The sequence below is a fragment of the Salvelinus alpinus genome, chromosome 29 (assembly GCF_045679555.1).
Source record: "Salvelinus alpinus chromosome 29, SLU_Salpinus.1, whole genome shotgun sequence".
NCBI classification, from domain to species: Eukaryota; Metazoa; Chordata; class Actinopteri; order Salmoniformes; family Salmonidae; genus Salvelinus; species Salvelinus alpinus.
In genome coordinates this window covers 46,182,405-46,201,154 of record NC_092114.1, presented here as the reverse complement: position 1 = coordinate 46,201,154, position 18,750 = coordinate 46,182,405, and the positions used below count along the sequence as shown (strand labels likewise).

Sequence of the window (18,750 nt, the reverse complement as noted above, 5' to 3'; positions counted from 1 at the left end):
AAATGTAATAATTCCATCATCTCATATTGTACTCTGCCTTACCTGCTGCCATCTAGGTCATCAAGGTCACTAGAGGGTGACTGCGGGAGGAAATCAGTTTTACATTTCTTCTTGCCGGGACGCTCCGCGACAAAGGACACTCTTTTGACACGGACCTGAGACTCGGGTACGGTGGCCGGCTCGTGGCGGAGCATCTGACCAGGTGTGTCTGAAATGTCTAGAGGGGACTGAAGCTTGTTGAGGAACGGGTGGACCTGGATGTGGGATGGGCTCAGCTGGGACGCGCTCACCCTGAGGATATTAGGCCGTATCCGAGAGGGCTCGCGATGAGTAGCCATGGCTCTGTCTAAGATAGCTTGGGCATGGTTGCCTGTCATCACTGGAGAGCTGGGCACAGAGACGCACTTGACCCTCACTTGTTTCGCTCCATGCGTCATGGGCATGGCTCGGACCAGCACTCGCCCATCATGCAAACTCTGTGGGGTCCTGATCAGGAGATTGGTGGTGGTTGGTGTGGTGGTGTTTCTGTTACTGGTGATGAGATTTGAACTATGGAAGATGGCTGTCCGTGGCGAGGGTGTAGATGTAGCGGGTACGACCACCATCTGGGGAATCGCGCGGGGCAGTGCACCACTGTTGTGGATAATCTTGGCTATCTGGCTGATGCGGCTGTAGGAAGGGGAGCTGGTGCTGACAGTCTGGAAGGTGTTAGTCTTTGGATCTTTCATCAGAATCTGACCTTGACGGTTGACTAGCAGAACCTGTGGAGACATGGGTGAGTTGGAGGCAGACTGAATAGTGGCAGTCAGCTGCTGCTGAGCTGCTTGTCTTGGTGTGGCAAGGCGGATAGCGATAGCTCTCCCCGTAGTGGCCCCTGTCTGTAAGGCTATAGAGTTCATGCAATTCATTACAAATGGGGTCGGGGAGGCGGTGGAGGTGACTGTCCTTGGAATGGTTCGAACAGCGATGGGTGGCGAAGAGAAGGCTACATTCAGAGGCAGAGCAGGTCCAGAGGGTAGGGACACCCTGATGATTTTTCTCTGCGTTGGTGTGGGTTTACGTGGAATAGTTTTCATGTTCACAGGACGAGGGCGTTCCATGATGGTTTTCACGGGAATTGATTTGGGGTTGGGTTTGGGTTCCGGCTCAAAGTCTGGGTCTCCCATCTCGTCGTCCACTCCAATGAGAGAATCTGTAGAGGAGCCAGAGCTGTCGCTATCATCAAGCACTACTTTTTTAGCCAGGTACTCTCTGATGCTGTCGTCATCCGAAGCAAAATGGCCACTGCTGGGGTCCAGAAGAACCTCTTTCTGGGACTCCATTTGCTCAGACTCCATCAGAACCTCCTCTTCAATAGACATGTCATTATTTGGGTCACAGGTTTCAAACACGGGTTGACTGTCAGCCCCCTGATCTTCCCCATTCTTCCCCTCTTCTTGAGTTTCTTCCTCATCGCAGGTAGAATCACTTGAGTCACTCTCAGAGCCGTTATCCGCTCCGTCAAGCTGGGAGATGGACTGAGACGTAGGAGCTGGTGGGGGGAGAGGGAGACTTGCCTGCCCTGAGTCCTTTGAGACTTTGCACACCAGCAACGTACGAGATAACTTCAAGTAGTGATCCATGTCTTCGTCTGAGGAACTGTTCTCCAGGACCTCTTTAGTGGCCATTACTTTGGTGAATACTGGAGCCATGTTGGCATCCATGTTGTCCCCACCCCGAGTCTGGCTCTGGGTCTCCTCCTCTAATGCCTCCTCCACCTCCTCCATATCGCCTCCACCTGTCTGGGAACCTCCACAGTGAAGCGCCACAGTCTCATTCAGCAAGGCCTCGTCAAACTCCAGCTTGGCGTTTAGCACAGAGGCCACCGCCACGTCTGCGTACGCCACGTCGAAGGGCGCGAAGGGCAAGTCCTGATCCGACGTCAGGGGGCCGACGTCTGTGTCTTCCTCCATATTATTTGCTGTCAATGTGATCCCGTTTGAGGGCACCACCACTGCCACCTCTGGCTCGGATGACGCTAAGAAGTCTTGTGGCACCTCAGTGGACACTGGAGTTGTGATTTTGAATGAGTGCCTGATCCTGGAGGAGTGGCGGAGGGCCAGAGGGAGGTTGGAGGGTGGGCTGCCGATGGCGCCAGGCCGCAGAGATAGAGGGGAGGTAACACTGGAGGGGGACAAGAGAGGGGAGCGCCAGCTGGAGGAGCCAGCGCGAGGTTGTACTCTCTGAGGGGAATTCAGGAGGTTTTCGCTGGTTCTGGGAGGGGAGCTGAAGGGTAGGAACCTGGGGTGGAGGGTGCCCCCTGAACGGAGCATCATTGGTCCCGCGGGGCTATCGGTGGGGGAAGAGGAGTCCCCGGAGTGGCGGCCCCGAGACAGGCGACGCGGCTGGCAGGCATCGCCCAGATCCCTGAGAGTCAGGATGTGGTGGGATTTGGTCATGGCACTCCCTAGAGATTAAAGGATCACCAGATAGTGTCATGACGGAACAGAGTGATATTAACATTTTACGTTGATGTCGTTTAGCAGACGCTCTTATCCTAAGCGACTTAGTCAGTGCTTTAAATTTAAGGGAACTAGGTAAGACAACATATCACTCAATGTAAGTAAAAACGTTACTCAAATAAGCAGAGATATCTCACTGTTAACTGACACTAGATATTAAACTGGTATCGATATCTAACTCAATGTCAATGTTACCTGGAGAGGGAAGAGGTCGAGATGTTCCTCCTGCTGGTCTCCTGGTTTGTGAGTAACTAGGGGTTTTGGCCCCAGGCTCCTGTTTCAGGGGGGATGAAGTGGTGCTGGGAGATACCTGAATGGGCAGAGGACTCATCCCAGCCTCTGGAATTTCCATTTCTGGTCAAGGAATAAGAAAGGAACATTATTTACTTTGAAGACTCAGAATTAGTAGATTCTAGTAAATTGTACAATTCCAATGTAGTTAATTATGTTGTTATACTTATCCCTCTTAATTATTTCAATTGAAAAGAAGAAACAAATATAACAAATATAACATATGGGACATCAAGGTTATCCATTGAAGTGCCCACCCTACTACCAGATAGGGGCAGGTTAGGTGGGTTTGCTGACCTTTGTAGAAGCTGTGAGCTATGGTTCGGTTCTCCTCCTGCTCCCACCAATGTGGTTCCCCTGGCTTCTCCGGGAGTGGAGAGTACACCTCCGTCACATTACAGGTGTACTTACAGCGCCGCCGAGGGTCCACTGTGCTCCAGTACAGCCGAGAGCACCTGGACGGAGGAAAACAGGGAGGGAGGAGAATGACAAAAGGTGAGTAAAGTAAAAGATACACAACCCAATATAATTTCAAAACGAACTCCAGGGAAGTTCTCCTACAAAATAACTGCAGTTTTACACTGCCAATCTTATAATAACAATACAATGACAACCCTGACCACATTATTCACAAATCGAATAATCAAAACAAGAAGAATCTAAATGGATACTGTCGATGTCTGGGTCACAAGAGGATTATTGGTCACTTACTGGTAGCCCACAGGATACAACCTTGCACCATTTGCTGATTGTTCAGTCAGCACACCCAGCCTGTTGATCTGAAGTGAACCTGGATATAGAAGGAAACAGATGGATGGTTTCACAAGTAAAAAGGGGAATGATTGATGGTGTTAAAATACTGTAAATCCCTTACTGGCCAAACTTTTAGTCACACCTTCCAAATCAAAAGGCCCTCGACACAGGGAATAGGGTGCCATTTGGGACAAAGCCTGTGTAATGCACTATTTGACCAGTGCCTGGGGTTTTTGTTAAGCATTTAAACTTGTACCCGTATATGGGTTGAAAATTGCAGATTTGGACACTGATAAGTGCCTAATTTGGAATGCAGTGACTGTACAGTAACATGCTACATGAGAGCTCAGGGTCTCCGCTTTACAGCTCTGTATTTGTTTTGGTTGGTTGAGTGAGGGAAATGCTGTAAATTAAGAGGGCTCGATTTACTTACCTTTATTTAACTAGGCAAGTCAGTTAAGAACAAATTCTTATTTACAATGACAGCCTAGGAACAGTGGGTTAAACTGCGTTGTTCAGGGGCAGAACGACAGATTTTTACCTTGTCAGCTTGGGGATTCGATCTAGCAACCTTTAGGTTACTGGCCCAACGCTGTAACCACTAGGCTACCTGCCACTCATTTGCAATGAGCTGGAGGCAGTACGCATTCTGAAAACATATTTGGGCTGTCCAACATTTTTTTTAATATTGGTCGACCAAAAGTAGTCGACCAATCGATTGGTAGAAGTTTTAAAAATGTGTATTTTTTTATATATAGACACCTATGTGTTTTAATAAAATCAATATGTACTGAGCTTGTCTGATGCTTTAAAAACACACTGTTTTATTAAATAATTAAGACACAAAAATTACTCAAGGGAGCCAGAGATCAAGATAACCTAATCAGAAGGGGGAAAAAACTTTGATCTTCCGCCTCCCGCTGCTGGCCTTCGCAGATTCTGCCATTTCGTTCTTGAAGTTGCCGGTAATAGGCTACACCAAGGGTAGGCAACCTTTTTCATTTCGAGTGGCAATTTATCTTACCATTTCTAACAATCTGAGTGCCAGTTATGATTTTCATATGCACATTTTCGTGGAACAGTTTCATTTAATTTATAATAGTCTTTGTATCTCAAAATCATCATTGTCATGTGGTTCTAAATCTAAATGAAGATGATGCAAATCTAAAAAGTAACTTCTATTGCTAACCATGTAAAAATAGCCTACATAAAGCCAACAAATAAAAACATTGCAGCCTGCAGGTAGAAAATATCGTATAAACCACATTGCAGACAGGACATGCCTAGCCAAAGAACTTGAAACATTGTATCAACTATCAATTTTGTCCTGCCGAAGCTCGCGCTAGCAAACTTGCAACATCGTAAAAAATATTCTGGGCCCTAGAGTTTCCAGTGTCAGTGAGTTGAGTACAGACTAGAGGTCGACCGATTAATCGGCCAATTTCAAATTTTCATAACAAATCGGTAATCGGCATTTTTGGACGCCGATTATGGCCGATTACATTGCACTCAACGAGGAGACTGCGTGACAGGCTGACCACCTGTTACGCGAGTGCAGCAAGGAGCCAAGGTAAGTTGCTAGCTAGCATTAAACTTAACTTATAAAAACACAATCATTCTTAACATAATCACTAGTTAACTACACATGGTTGATGATATTACTAGCTTGTCCTGCGTGTTATATAATCAATGCGGTGCCTGTTAATTTATCATCGAATCACAACCTACTTTTCCAAATGGGTGATGATTTAACATGCGCAAAAAAAGCACTGTCGTTGCACCAATGTGTACGTAACCATAAACATCAATGCCTTTCTTAAAATCAATACACAACTATATATTTTTAAACCTAAATTTAGTTAAAATACATTTATACTAGCAGGCTATATTAACTAGGGAAATTGTGTCACTTCTCTTGCGTTCTGTGCAAGCAGAGTCACGGTATATGCAGCAGTTTGGGCCGTCTGGCTTGTTGTGAACTGTGTGAAGACCATTTCTTCCTAACAAAGACCGTAATTAATTTGGCAGAATTTTACATAATTATGACATAACATTGAAGGTTGTGCAATGTAACAGCAATATTCAGACTTAGTGATGCCACCTGTTAGATAAAATACGGAACCGTTCCGTATTTTACTGAAAGAATAAACGTTTTGTAATTGGTATCGGTGTTGAAAAATCATAATTGGTCGACAGACACAGCTAGTACAGAGACAGCTGTAGGCTATTTGTGCAAGGGATAAGAAGTAATCAGGTATTTTATGATGTTTCAACAATCTTCTACCGCACGGCAAGTGGTAGTGGAACGCCAAGTCTAGGTCCAAAAAGTTTCTTAACAGCTTCTACCCCCAAGCCATAGGACTCCTGAACAGCTAATCAAAGGGCTCTTTTACGCTGCTGCAACTCTGTTTATAATCTATGCATAGTCACTTTAACTCTACATACATGTACATATTACCTCAATAACCTCGACTAACCGGTGCCCCCTGCACATTGATTCTGTACCGGTACCCCCTGCATATAGCTTCTCTTCTTATTTTACTGCTGCTGTTTAATTATTAAACTTTACATTTTCTATTTAACACATTTATTTATTTAACTTCTTAAAGCATTGTTGGTTGAGGGATTGTAAGTAAGCATTTCTCTAAGGTCTACTACACCTGTTGTATTCAGGGCACATGTGACATAGAATTTGATTTGAAATAGTTGATCAACATCTTAAGCTAAACTTTCTGATCTGTTGCATCAAACTCCTTGCTTTTGAATATTTATTTTTTATGTAACCTAAGCCTACTGGTTGAATGAATTTAAAATCAAATCAATGTGGGATCTATCGTCCCACGACTGTCCCAGAGTTTGCTTGGAATAAGCTATTTCTTTGTCGACAAGTTGCTCAATACAATATGTCAAGTTTCCTACTATTTTGGATAGTAGAGTGACATGCACTGAGTGTACAAAACATGAAGAACATTTACCTAATATTGAGTTGCAGGGCTGTGTTCCAAACAAAACAACTATAAGTGTGCTTGCTCGAGTTCATCAACGGCACAGCTAGGAGAGCTCAAAAAAGCACCTTACAGTTGGAGACTCTTCTTTGAGTCATAAAAGTGCATTGAATTTACTTACTGTGCATACTTTGGAGAGCTGTGTGGCCACTTGGATACACCAGTTTGACCTCTCAAACCTTTGGCATTTTTTTTTTTATGATGCACCTACCCCAAATATTCCGATAATATTGTTACTGAATGTACCCAGAGTATTTTCAGATTTCATTTCAACAAATGCATTGGAAGGTACAGTAAATGTAAACTGTACATAAAATCAGTGTAATGTTTAGACTCAGTCTTGTGTCAGGTGAACTGCTGTGTCCTCATCATTTTCCCACAATCTCCAAACTGTTCCCTTTTAATTGCTACCATGGGTATGCATATGCTTTCCACATTTCTTCTGTAAAAAACATTTCAATTTAGCCCTATCCATATAGGCTCATTCCCACGAGTGTAAAGGGTTAAAAGCAGTGCACTACATAGGGAATAGGGTGCCATTGGGGATGTACACATACTCACCAATGGTCATATTTATAGACTCTGGCTCCAGGCCAGTCAGAAACTTCCTACGGAGGCTGATCCCTTCGAAGTCCACGTAGACCCGCCGGAGAACTTCAAACCCATTCCCAGACACCATCTGGAGAGGGGAAACGGGAGTGCAAATCCCGAGACATAAGTTTGGATGCCGCTGACAAGTCACAGTGAAAGTGGTGGTGCGCACTGTTGGATAGATGACCGTTTCTGTTTGTGTGCGCCTCAGCCCATTTCTAAAAGTTCACCTTCTCACTGACGAGGTCGCGGTGCCTGGAGCAGAAGACCTTCCTGTCCTCCTGGAAGACACAGTTGCGGGCGCGGGCGCACATGAAGTGGTAGTTACTCTGACAGGACGAGAGACAGCAGCCAACCGTCGCCCCCGCCTGGCCACAACGCTCACAGCGCTGTAGGGAAGATATGTACAATGAGTAAGAAGAGAAAAGAAAACAGAATGAGATGTGCTATTTGAGGCGCATCTATGGTGATGTTCAATGCATTCTTACCATGTGGCGCCCCCTGGAGACAGCACTGTGTACTTGGAGTAGAGCTCCGTTGTCTTCGTACACCTCAGCGGACCACAGGCAGCAGTTGACGTGGGCCCACTCGTTCTGCCCCAGGAACAGCATCCTGCCTGCGTCCTTCAATAAAAACGAGGAAATTCAGATTTAGAGTGGACCTGAGACAACTTTCTGGGATGTCTGAATAGCTGCTAATACCATTACTGTGGGTATAATGTTTTACAGAAGTGTTTCACAACTCCGATCCTTGAGTACCCCAAACAGAATACATTTTTGTTTTAGAAGAACAAACTCAACTAGTCATGTGCTTGTTGATTAGTTCACTAATTGAATTGGGTGTATGGCCACAACAAAAATGTGTTCTCTTTCAGTCAGTCATCGTCGGTACAACACACTAGGGAGGAGTCGCACACTCACGACTTCGGTTGAAGGATCTACAATCATGCCCGACAAGGCCAATGAAATACACGGCTCGCTGGAAGCCCCTCCTTCCACATGTGATAACCGTGAGACTCGGATTCATTCTTTCAATTATTCCACTCTTCATCTTGGTGTGAACAGGTACATTTCACAGTACTATAACAAACAATTGGAACACGAGACTGTCTTATGTTGCACCAACTTAACTGTACCTTAGGTTGCAGAGCGTGCTCACCCCCGGGACGTTGTGTGCTGTAGTTTATGATTAGGAAACTTATGAGAACAGTACAAACAATGAGTTATTCTTCTAATTGCTTGGCCTGACTTCAGCAATAGGTAAGATAGCTAACGAGACCGAAACGACAAGGTGGGTTCGGATTTGCGACCACGCCCCCAATTCATTAATAGCTATCCATGTTTGTTGTCTTATTTCTCGGCACATGCTCAGGCCACCCTCGCTCTAATCAGTTTGTGTGCGAGACTAGGGGACGGCTGGGGCTTGGTGTTTCAGATGACTTCCTCTCCTGGCTGCCCGTACCTCGACAAAGTCGGAGTTGCGGGACACGGAGATGGGTTGGGTCGTTGGTCGGGTCAAATGTCTCCCGGCTCCTGTGCGCTCTGTTGCCAGATATAGGAGGCTACTTGAAGAGAGAGGATGACCAGGTTCTGTCTGTGTGCCTTGGTTAAGCACCGCTTGCCTCTCTTCTCAGAAGAGTCCGGGTTCCACCTCAGTGAGTCCTACGACTCGAGACCAGATTAGCTAACAAGCGCTGCATAGCGTGCTAGCCAGGTTAGCTAACTTGTAAAGGAGAGCTAGCTACTACCATCCAGAAGGCGAGGTCAGTACAGGTGCATCAAAGTTAGGACCGAGAGACTGAAAAACATCTTCTATCTCAAGGCCATCAGACTGCTAAACAGCAATTACTAACTCAGAGGCTGCTCCCTACATTGAGACCCAATCACTGGCCACTTTAATAAATGGATCACTAGTCACTTTATACAATGCACTCTAAATAATGACACATTAATAATGTTCACATATCTTACATTACTCATATCACATGTATATACTGTATTTTATACCATCTATTGCACCTTACCTATGCCTCTCGGCCATCACTCATCCATATACTTACCTGTACATATTCTCATTCACCCCTTTAGATTTGTGTGTATTAGGTAGTTGTTGGGGAATTGTTAGATTACTTGTTAGATATTACTGCACTGTCGGAACTAGAAGCACAAGCATTTCGCTACACTCGCATTAACATCTGCTAACCATGTCTGTGACAAATAAATTTAGATTTGAATTTAGCCATTCCAGCTTCCTAATGGTGGAATTGCTTGGGTAACCCTCCTGTTTAGTGTACGTAGCCAGCATTAAGTTGCTTGGTTATTCTAAACCGACCGTGTTGCAGTCAGAGGTTAGCTAGCCTAGCTTAAACTAGAAGCCTTAGAATGGCTAAATTCAGTTAGCATGCATAACTTCCGGCAAATAAAGCTTATTAGCTTTCCGCCAGTGATACGGCAATCATATTCCTATTTCAAATTCTTGGAGTTGGAGGGAGTGGAGGAAGCGGGGCATGCAGGCACCTCAGATGAGGAAGCAGCCGCCGAGCACTTGGCTCGGGTAACCCCCAGAGCGAGGGACCTTAGCACGGGTCTGATCGACCGGTGAGCCCCACCACAAACATATTACTGTGGCGTCAGTGCCCCCCACGTTTGGTTACAGCAAAACGGGGTGCTAGACATTACTGGAGCCCCATGTCCATAAGTGGCAGGGCTTCATCCATAAGTGGCAGGGCTTCATTCAGCTATAATCTCACAGAAGAACAATTTAGCTTGGAAGCTTGTCCATGTTTAAAGCCTCCTCTGTTACCCCGCGTTCACAGGGTTCAAGGGGTATATCAATCTCCCCAAGGTGAGAGTAATAAGTTGGGCGACTCGCTCAGTCCACAAGAAGGCTCATCACTGGGATTCATTGCCGATTCCTGCCTGTAGCATTCCTGGAAATTACATTAAATTACCAATTGCCCCGTCTGTTACCACAGAAGGGGTCCATTTTTCAGAGCTGTCTGTCCCTTTTCCAGCTTGGTTGAAAGATTGTGGCACCGGTAACTATGAAAAAGAACAATGAACCAATCTCTCCCAGTCCATATGGTGGCATCCAGCTCCTTCAGATGGCACTTGACGGGAGGCTCGCTGTCGGCTCCAAACAATGGTGTGCATGGATCATGCGAACAGTGACGTCAGGGTACAAGCTACAACTGTTGCGCATCCCCCACGCTTCAGCGACGTCATCAGGTCGACTGTTTCTGGGGCCTTAGAGCCCGTTTTGAGGAAGGGAATAACCTCCCGTCTCCAGAAGCAGGTAATCCGAGAAGCCTCTATGTCAGATCCAGGACCCTGGTTGTGCGGTTGTCTCAGACTGGTCTCTAAACCAATTGCGCCCACATGGGACTTGGCCCTGATCCTCCACTACAAAATCTCCCTGCTCATGACTTTGGTCATGGCTAAACATGCTGCCAGAGGTCCGGCAGCATCTTGGGCGTTGTTAAGTCGCTCTGGATAAGAGCGTCTGCTAAATGACTTAAATGTAAATGTAAATGTTTAAATGGTTGAGTGTAGGATACATTTGTGCTGCAGCGAGTTGGGCTTCACCACATACTTTTGTGATGTTTTATTGCTTGGATGTCACTGCTCCCAGTGCAGCCCAGTGTGCTTACGGCTGGGACGGGGAAAGTCAATAGGCAGCGGACTGTGTGCACGATACCCAGACTGCCGCATCTGGCGGGGTCAGGTCTGGGTGGTCTGGCACGGGCAGTTTCATTTAGTATCCGTTGGGCTCAGCTAGGGGTGTGATTATATATCCCCATAGTATGTTGTACTGAAGTTGACTGAATGAAAGGGAACGTAACTTTATGACTATAACTACTGTTCCCTGAAGGAGGGAAATGAGATACAACTCCTGTTTAGCCCCACACTGCCCGTTCCTGGGCTGAGTGAAGGAATGAATCCGAGCCTCACGCTTATCACCTGTGGAAGGCGGAGCTTCCAGCAAGGTGTGGATTTCAGGCGGTTGTAGATCCTTCAACCGAAGTAACGAGAGTGCGACTCCCCCATAGTGTGTTGTACCTCGTTTCCCTTCTTCATGGAACAGTAGTTATAGTCATCAAGTTACGTTCTGTTTGAGATACTCAAGGACCGAAGTTGAGAAACACTGTACTACAGTACCCATAATGCTCTATTTATGGTTTTATCTTAGTAAAGATGTTTCTGAAGCCAACACAATGGTGTCCTGTCTCCTTATCAATACAATTACTGTGTGGGATCAGTACAGAGGGGGGAGGGAAACTCACGTTGGGTGTGGCGTCTCCACATTGTTGGCAGAGTGCACACTGCCTCTCATCTTTGGTCCAGTCGAGTTCCAGGGCCCCGGTTAGAGCACAATGTGTACCTACTCAAGATAGACCAAACACATTCATTAATCATTGAATTGATGCACATTGTTAGGATGACGTAAAAAGCTAGATCACCATCAGTCCTTGTACTCAATTACTTTACGCACAACAAACATCTTCTTGTGCCAGTGAATGGGGTTAAATCTAAGTCTGCTTTGAGACAGGACATAGGCTTACAGAGGGAGTGATAGATATATAATATAATGCACTACTGTTGACCAGAGCCCTATGCCTATGACCAGACCCCCTATTTGAGACACAGCCAAAGACTCCATACCTTGGGATTTGAGTGGGAGGCTCTCCAGAGCCCGGGACTGATGGGTGGTGACTGAGTACAGGGAAGGGATGCTGTTCTCCTGCTGGAGGCATCCTGAGCCCCTGGTAACTTGGTATGTCCTCTCCAGCCACTGTGCATAGCTGTGCTCCTTAGAGGGTGGAAGAACTGCCTCAGGGAGCATACCACTGAGACAGAAGAAAAGGGGGGGAGACTTGTTCAGCAACAGAGCCTTTTAAATTGTATTTATTTATTTATTTAACCAGGTAAGCCAGTTGAGAACAAGTTCTCATTTACAACTGCGACCTGGCCAAGATAAAGCAAAGCAGTGTGACAAAGAGTTACACATGGAATAAACAAACGTACAGTCAATAACACAATAGAAAAGTCTATATACAGTGTGTGCAAATCAAGTAAGATTAGAGAGGAAATGCAATAAATAGGCCGTAGTGGCGAAAAATTACAATTTTGCAAATTAACACTGGAGTGATAGATGTGCAAGTAGAGATACTGGGGTGCAAAGGAGCAAAAAAAATGAAAAAATATAAAATAAATAACAATATGGGATGAGGTAGTTGGATGGGCTATTTACAGATGGGCTATGTACATGTGCAATGATCTGTAAGCTGCTCTGATAGCTGATGCTTAAAGTTAGTGAGGGAGATCTCCAGCTTCAGTGATTTTTGCAGTTCGTTCCAGTCATTGGCAGCAGAGAACTGAAAGGAAAGGCAGCCAAAAGGAGGAATTGGCTTTGGGGGTGACCAATGAGATATACCTGCTGGAGCTCGTGCTACGGGTGGGTGTTGCTATGGTGACCAGTGAGCTGAGATAAGGCGGGACTTTACCTAGCAAGGACTTATAGATGACCTGGAGCCAGCGGGTTTGGCGACGAATATGAAGCGAGGGCCAGCCAACGAGAGCATACAGGTCGCAGTGGTGGGTAGTATATGGGGCTTTGGTGACAAAACGGATGGCACTGTGATAGCAAATGGGATGCAGTCTGAGTAGAGTGTTGGAGGCTATTTTGTAAATGACATCGCTGAAGTCAAGGATCGGTAGGATAGTCAGTTTTATGAGAGTATGTTTGGCAGCATGAGTGAAGGATGCTTTGTGGCGAAATAGGAAGCTGATTCTAGATTTAATTTTGTATTGGAGATGCTTAATATGAGTCTGGAAGGAGCGTTTACAGTCTATCCAGACACCTAGGTATTTGTAGTTGTCCACATATTCTAAGTCAGAACTGTCCAGAATAGTGATGCTAGGCGGGCGGGCAGCGATCGGTTGAAGAGCATGCATTTAGTTTTACTTGCATTTAAGAGCAATTGGAGGCCACAGAAGGAGAGTTGTATGGCATTGAAGCTTATCTGCAGGTTAGTTAACAGTGTCCAAAGAAGGGCCAGAAGTATACAGAATTGTGTCGTCTGCGGAGAGGTGGATCAGAGAATCACCAGCCGCAAGAGCGACATCATTGATGTATACAGAGAAAAGAGTCGGCCTGAGAACTGAACCCTGTGGCACCCCCATAGAGACTGCCAAAGGTCCGGACAACAGGCCCTCCGATTTGACACACTGAACTCTATCTGAGAAGTAGGTGGTGAACCAGGCGAGGCAGTCATTTGAGAAACCAAGGCTGTTGAGTCTGCCGATAAGAATGCGGTGATTGACAGAGTCACAGTATTGACTATTGTCGATGGCAATTATGATATCGTTTAGGACCTTGAGCGTGGCTGAGGTGCACCCATGACCAGCTCGGAAACCAGATTGCATAAAGAAGGTACGGTGGGATTCGAAATGGTCGGTGATCTGTTTGTTAACTTCTTGCCACTAGGGGGGTGCCATTTCGACATAGTACAAATTCGTTTCCAAATTAAAACTGCCTCGTACTCAATTCTTGCTCGTACAATATGCATATTATTGGATAGAAAACACTCTCTAGTTTCTAAAACCGTTTGAATTATATCTGTGGGTGAAACAGAACTCGACTTAGAGCAATTTTCCTATGTGTATGTCAGAATGCAGAATTTTACTGGCTGTTCTGAGACATGTGTATTAATTTGCCTGTCCTCTATTGGTTGAGATGCACTGCATACGCCTTCCCCTGGGTGTCAGCGAATAGGGAGACTTGAAATTGAGTTTCTGCGTAGTTCCCAAAGGTTATAAATTGATTGGAATCACGGTGGCCGTTCTTTTGGATCTTCGCACGGGCGCAAAGAGGAGCTTGGCATGTCGTTGTAGAAGCTCTGGTTTTAGCTCCATAGATAATTCCGGTCATGTTTTTATTCGATATAGGCTTTAAAGACATCATAATCTTGTTATTTTGAACCGAATTATATCAGTTTATTTCAGTATATTGCAATTTTCGGGTATTTATTTCCTTGGCGCTGTAGGAACTTGGGTATCTCTCTCTTTCGTGCTAATGTTTACTGCTAATTGCAACTCTGAAGACGACGTTCTCCAACCTAGCAACGATTATTTTGGACAAAGGACACCTATCCCAAGATTCTGATGAGAGTTCATCGAAAAGTAAGAACTATTTATGCTGATAATTCATTGTTCTGTTGAAAAAAGTAAAATGCATGAGAAGCCATTTCTTGCAGTGTAGCCTTGCGTTATCGGACCCTGTATTGCGCAGTAAGGTTAATTTTAAAAATGTAATTCAGCGATTGCATTAAGAACTAATTTGTCTTTCAATTGCTGTCCAACCTGTATTTTTTTAGTCAAGTTTATGAATAGTTTTCGATAAGTATAGGTGCCGTTCCAAGATGGCGCCGGACAGATTGCTTGAGATTTTGGACACTATTCTCAATGTATAAGCACGATTTGTGCCGCTAAATATGCACATTTTCGAACAAACTCTATATGAATTGTATAATATGATGTTACAGGACTGTCATCTGAAGAATTCTGAGAAGGTTAGTGAAAAAATTAATATATTTTGGTGGTTTATACGTTATAGCTATTTTTGCCTTGAATCAATGCTGGTGTGATGTTCGCTATTGTGCTAAGCTAATATAACGTTATATTGTGTTTGCTGTAAAACACTTAGAAAATCTGAAATATTGTCTGGATTCACAAGATCTGTGTCTTTCAATTGCTGTACGCTGTGTATTTTTAAGAAATGTTTTATGATGAGTAATTAGGTAATACACGTTGCTCTCTGTAGTTATTCTAGTCGCTTCGGTGAGAGTTGTGATGGTGGCTGCAATGGTAAACTATGATTTATACCTGAAATATGCATATTTTTCTAACAAAACATATGCTATACAATAAATATGTTATCAGACTGTCATCTGATGAAGTTTTTTCTTGGTTAGTGGCTATTTATATCTTTATTTGGTCGAATTAGTGATGGCTACCTATGCAGGGAAAAATGGTGGAGAAAAAAAAAGTTGTGTCTTTTGCTATGGTGGTTAGCTAATAGAAATACATATTTTGTCTTCCCTGTAAAACATTTTAAAAATCGGAAATGATGGCTGGATTCACAAGATCTGTATCTTTCATTTGGTGTCTTGGACTTGTGATTTCATGAACATTTGATTATATGATATCCCTGTGGCTTTAGGCTAGGCTATGCTAGTCAGCTCTGTTGATGGGGGGGATCCCAGATCCGGGTTTGGTAGGCGTTAGAGGTTAACTTGGCCTTTGAAGACCTTAGAAAAGGCAGGGTAGGATAGATATAGGTCTGTAACAGTTTGGGTCTAGTGTCTTCCCCTTTGAAGATGGGGATTACCGCGGCAGCTTTCCAATCTCTGGGGATCTCAGACGATACGAAAGAGGTTGAACAGGCTAGTAATAGGGGTTGCAAAAATTACGGCGGATCATTTTAGAAGGAGAGGGTCCAGATTGTCTAGCCCAGCTGATTTGTAGGGGTGCAGATTTTGCAGCTCTTTCAGAACATCAGCTATCTGGATTTGGGTGAAGGAGAAATGGGGAGGCTAGGGCAAGTTGCAGTGAGGGGTGCAGAGCTGTTGAACCGGGGTAGGGGTAGCCAGGTGGAAAGCAAGGCCAGCCGTAGAAAAATGCTTATTGAAATACTCGATAATCGCAGATTTATCAGTGGTGACAGTGTTTCCTAGCCTCAGTGCAGTGGGAGGAGGTGCTCTTATACTCAATGGACTGTACAATGTCCCAGAACTTTTTGGAGTTTGTGCTACAGGATGCAAATTTCTGTTTGAAAAAGCTAGCCTTTGCTTTCCATTCAGGCTAAGGAGTTGCTATTTTTGAAGTATTCTTTGCTAGCTTTTCAAAAATAAGTATTCTATGCCTGCTTTATCTTTCTGAAGGCAAAACTATTTATTGTCATAGTTGGTTCGTTCAGGGAGATTCCCTTTTGTCTTCTTGGCGGAAATGTGAGTAAGAACAACAATATCAAAAACCGGTCAAAATCGATAACATACACCGTCATACGGTCTACACAGTGTATCCATTTACCTTGGGAAATCTTTGGAGATTGGGTCCCACATTTTCTGATCCTGGCTATGAAACCAACTGAAAGTCTCCTCCAGCAACTGAAAGGACATAGATACAGTGCATTCGGAGAGTATTCAGACACCTTGACTCTTCCCACATTTTGTTACGTTAAAGCGTTATTCTAAAATTCATTAAAATTGTTTTTTCCTCCTCAATCTATACAAAATACCCCATAATGACAAAGCAAAAAGTGTTTTTTAGAAATATATAAATAAAAAAAACTTAAATATCACATTTACATAAGTATTCAGACCTTTTACTCAGTACTTTGTTGAAGTACCTTTGGCGGAGATTACAGCCTTGAGTCTTTGATTGAGAGGGGTTGAGTTAAATGCGGAAGAGACATTTCAGTTGAATGCATTCAGTTGTACAACTGACTAGGTATCCCCCTTTCCTTTCCCTTTCTTGGGTATGACACTATAAGTTTGGCACAACTGTATTTCAGGGATTTCTCCCATTCTTCTCTGCAGATCCTCTCAAGCTCTGTCAGGTTGGCTGGGGAACATCGCTGCAGAGCCATTTCAGGTCTCTCCAGAGATGTTCAATCGGTTTCAAGTCCGGGCTCTGGCTACGCCACTCAAGGACGTTCAGAGACTTGTCCCAAAGCCACTCCTGCGTTGTCTTGGCTGTGTACTTAGGGTTGTTATCCTGTTGGAAGGTGAACCTTCGCCCCAGTCTGAGGTCCTGAGTGCTCTGGAGCAGGTTTTCATCAAGGATTGCGCTGTACTTAACTAGTCTCCGCCGCTGATAAACATCCCCACAGCATGATGCTGCCACCACCATGCTTCACTGTAGGGATGGTGCCAGGTTTCCTCCAGACGTGACCCTTTGCATTCAGGCCAAAGAGTTGAATCTTGGTTTCATCAGATCAGAGAATCTTGTTTCTCATGGTCAGAGTCCTTTAGGTGCCTTTTGGCAAACTCCAAGCGGGCACTCATGTGCCTTTCACTGAGGAGTGGCTTCTGTCTGGCCACTCTACCACAAAGCCCTGATTGGTGGAGTGCTGCAGAGATGGTTGTCCTTCTGGAAGGTTCTCCCATCTCCACAGAGGAACTCTGGAGCTCTGTCAGAGTGACCTTCGGGATCTTGATCTTGTAGGCCCTTCTCCCCCAATTGCTCAGTTTGGCCAGGTAGCCAGATCTAGGAAGAGCGTTGGTGGTGCCAAACTTCTTCCATTTAAGATTGATGGTGGCCACTGTATTCTTTGGGACCTTCAAAGCTGCAGAAATGTTTGGTAACCTTCCCCAGATCTGTGCCGCGACACGATCCTGTCTCTGAGCTTTACGGACAATTCCTCCGACCTCATGGCTTGGTTTTTGCTTCTGACATGCACTGTCAACAGTGGGACCTTACATAGACAGGTGTGCCTTTCCAAATCATGTCCAATCAATTGAATTTATCACAGGTGGACACCAATCAAGTTGTAGAAACATCAAGGATGATCAATGGAAACAGGATGCACCTGAGCTCAATTTCGAGCCTCATAGCAAAGGGTCTGAATACTTAGGTACATTTTTTATTTACTTTTTAATCTAAAAACCTGTTTTCGCTTTGTCATTATGGGGTATTGTAAATGTATTTAATACATTTTAGAATAAGGCTGTAAAGTAACATTTTGAAAAAGGGAAGGGGTCTGAATACTTTCCGAACGCACTCAGTGTGTGATCTTTATACATCGTTAAAGAGAGGCAATATGCAAGGAGTTCATACACAAAAATATTATTTTAGAGTTATTTTATTCGGTTTTATTAATTGAGGCAATTAATAAAATAACATAAAAGAGCTCAGGAAGTATTTTTTTTATGCGGACTATACTAAAATATCAGAGTAAATATGCAAATATTTATATAATGTAGAGATATGACGCAGTATGGCCCATAACAAATGTCTATAGCATTAATGGAGGAAAGGTCTTTCTACTAACCTTCAGGTAGTGAGACCTGGCCAAACAGGTGGGCCTCAGGTCCTCAGGGAGAGACTCCTCCTCCTTTAGCCACTTCCTCATCACCATGACAACATCCTCATGGAATGATTTCTGATCGGTAGACAAGAGCAGGAAAAACAGGTGTCAAGTTTAGGAGACGGATGTATTGTTGTACAATATATGTGAGATTAAATTCACTGTATGGAGTCTTCCCTCCCATTAGAACATCTATAAGAGCATCTGCTAAATGACCAAAATGTATATAAAGTGATCAGATTGTGGTCTGAAAAGAGCTACATGATTCACAGTGGAACATTGATGCCATGAGAGCAAAATTACCAACCTCTAGGTCTTAATAGATTTCATGTGACATAATTCAAATGTTTATAAAGGACTGGGGTCTCACCAGTGAAGTGTACTGGCCACCTGTACATTTTTGACCCACAGCATGTAGGTCACAGATGGGCTGCTGTTGGTCCCTGAAAGCATTTAGTTCCGTGGATTCCTCACACTACAGAAAACAAAAGAACAGCATAGTACCGTAAAATGGAGACCGC

The 18,750-nt window shown here is 44.4% G+C and overlaps 1 protein-coding gene across 8 annotated transcripts in view; it reads right to left on the bottom strand.

Moving 5' to 3' along the window:
* LOC139559086 (histone-lysine N-methyltransferase 2B-like) overlaps positions 1 to 18,750 on the bottom strand; it is an 82,444-nt gene that overhangs the window by 25,618 nt on the left and 38,076 nt on the right. For 7 of the 8 annotated variants that reach the window (XR_011671684.1, XM_071374786.1, XM_071374782.1 and 4 more), the window contains exons 18-29: positions 18,600 to 18,704; positions 18,194 to 18,304; positions 16,231 to 16,307; positions 11,803 to 11,987; positions 11,424 to 11,524; positions 7,630 to 7,764; positions 7,372 to 7,530; positions 7,112 to 7,229; positions 3,504 to 3,582; positions 3,090 to 3,247; positions 2,697 to 2,855; positions 43 to 2,446 (exon numbers count right to left, since the gene is read on the bottom strand). Coding sequence is in view for 7 of the 8 variants with exons in the window: in XM_071374786.1 (XP_071230887.1) it covers positions 43 to 2,446; positions 2,697 to 2,855; positions 3,090 to 3,247; positions 3,504 to 3,582; positions 7,112 to 7,229; positions 7,372 to 7,530; positions 7,630 to 7,764; positions 11,424 to 11,524; positions 11,803 to 11,987; positions 16,231 to 16,307; positions 18,194 to 18,304; positions 18,600 to 18,704 (3,791 nt within the window). In the remaining variant the exon portion in view is untranslated. The remainder of the gene's footprint in view (positions 1 to 42; positions 2,447 to 2,696; positions 2,856 to 3,089; positions 3,248 to 3,503; positions 3,583 to 7,111; positions 7,230 to 7,371; positions 7,531 to 7,629; positions 7,765 to 11,423; positions 11,525 to 11,802; positions 11,988 to 16,230; positions 16,308 to 18,193; positions 18,305 to 18,599; positions 18,705 to 18,750) is intronic. The other variant, XM_071374783.1, reaches the window with a different exon arrangement.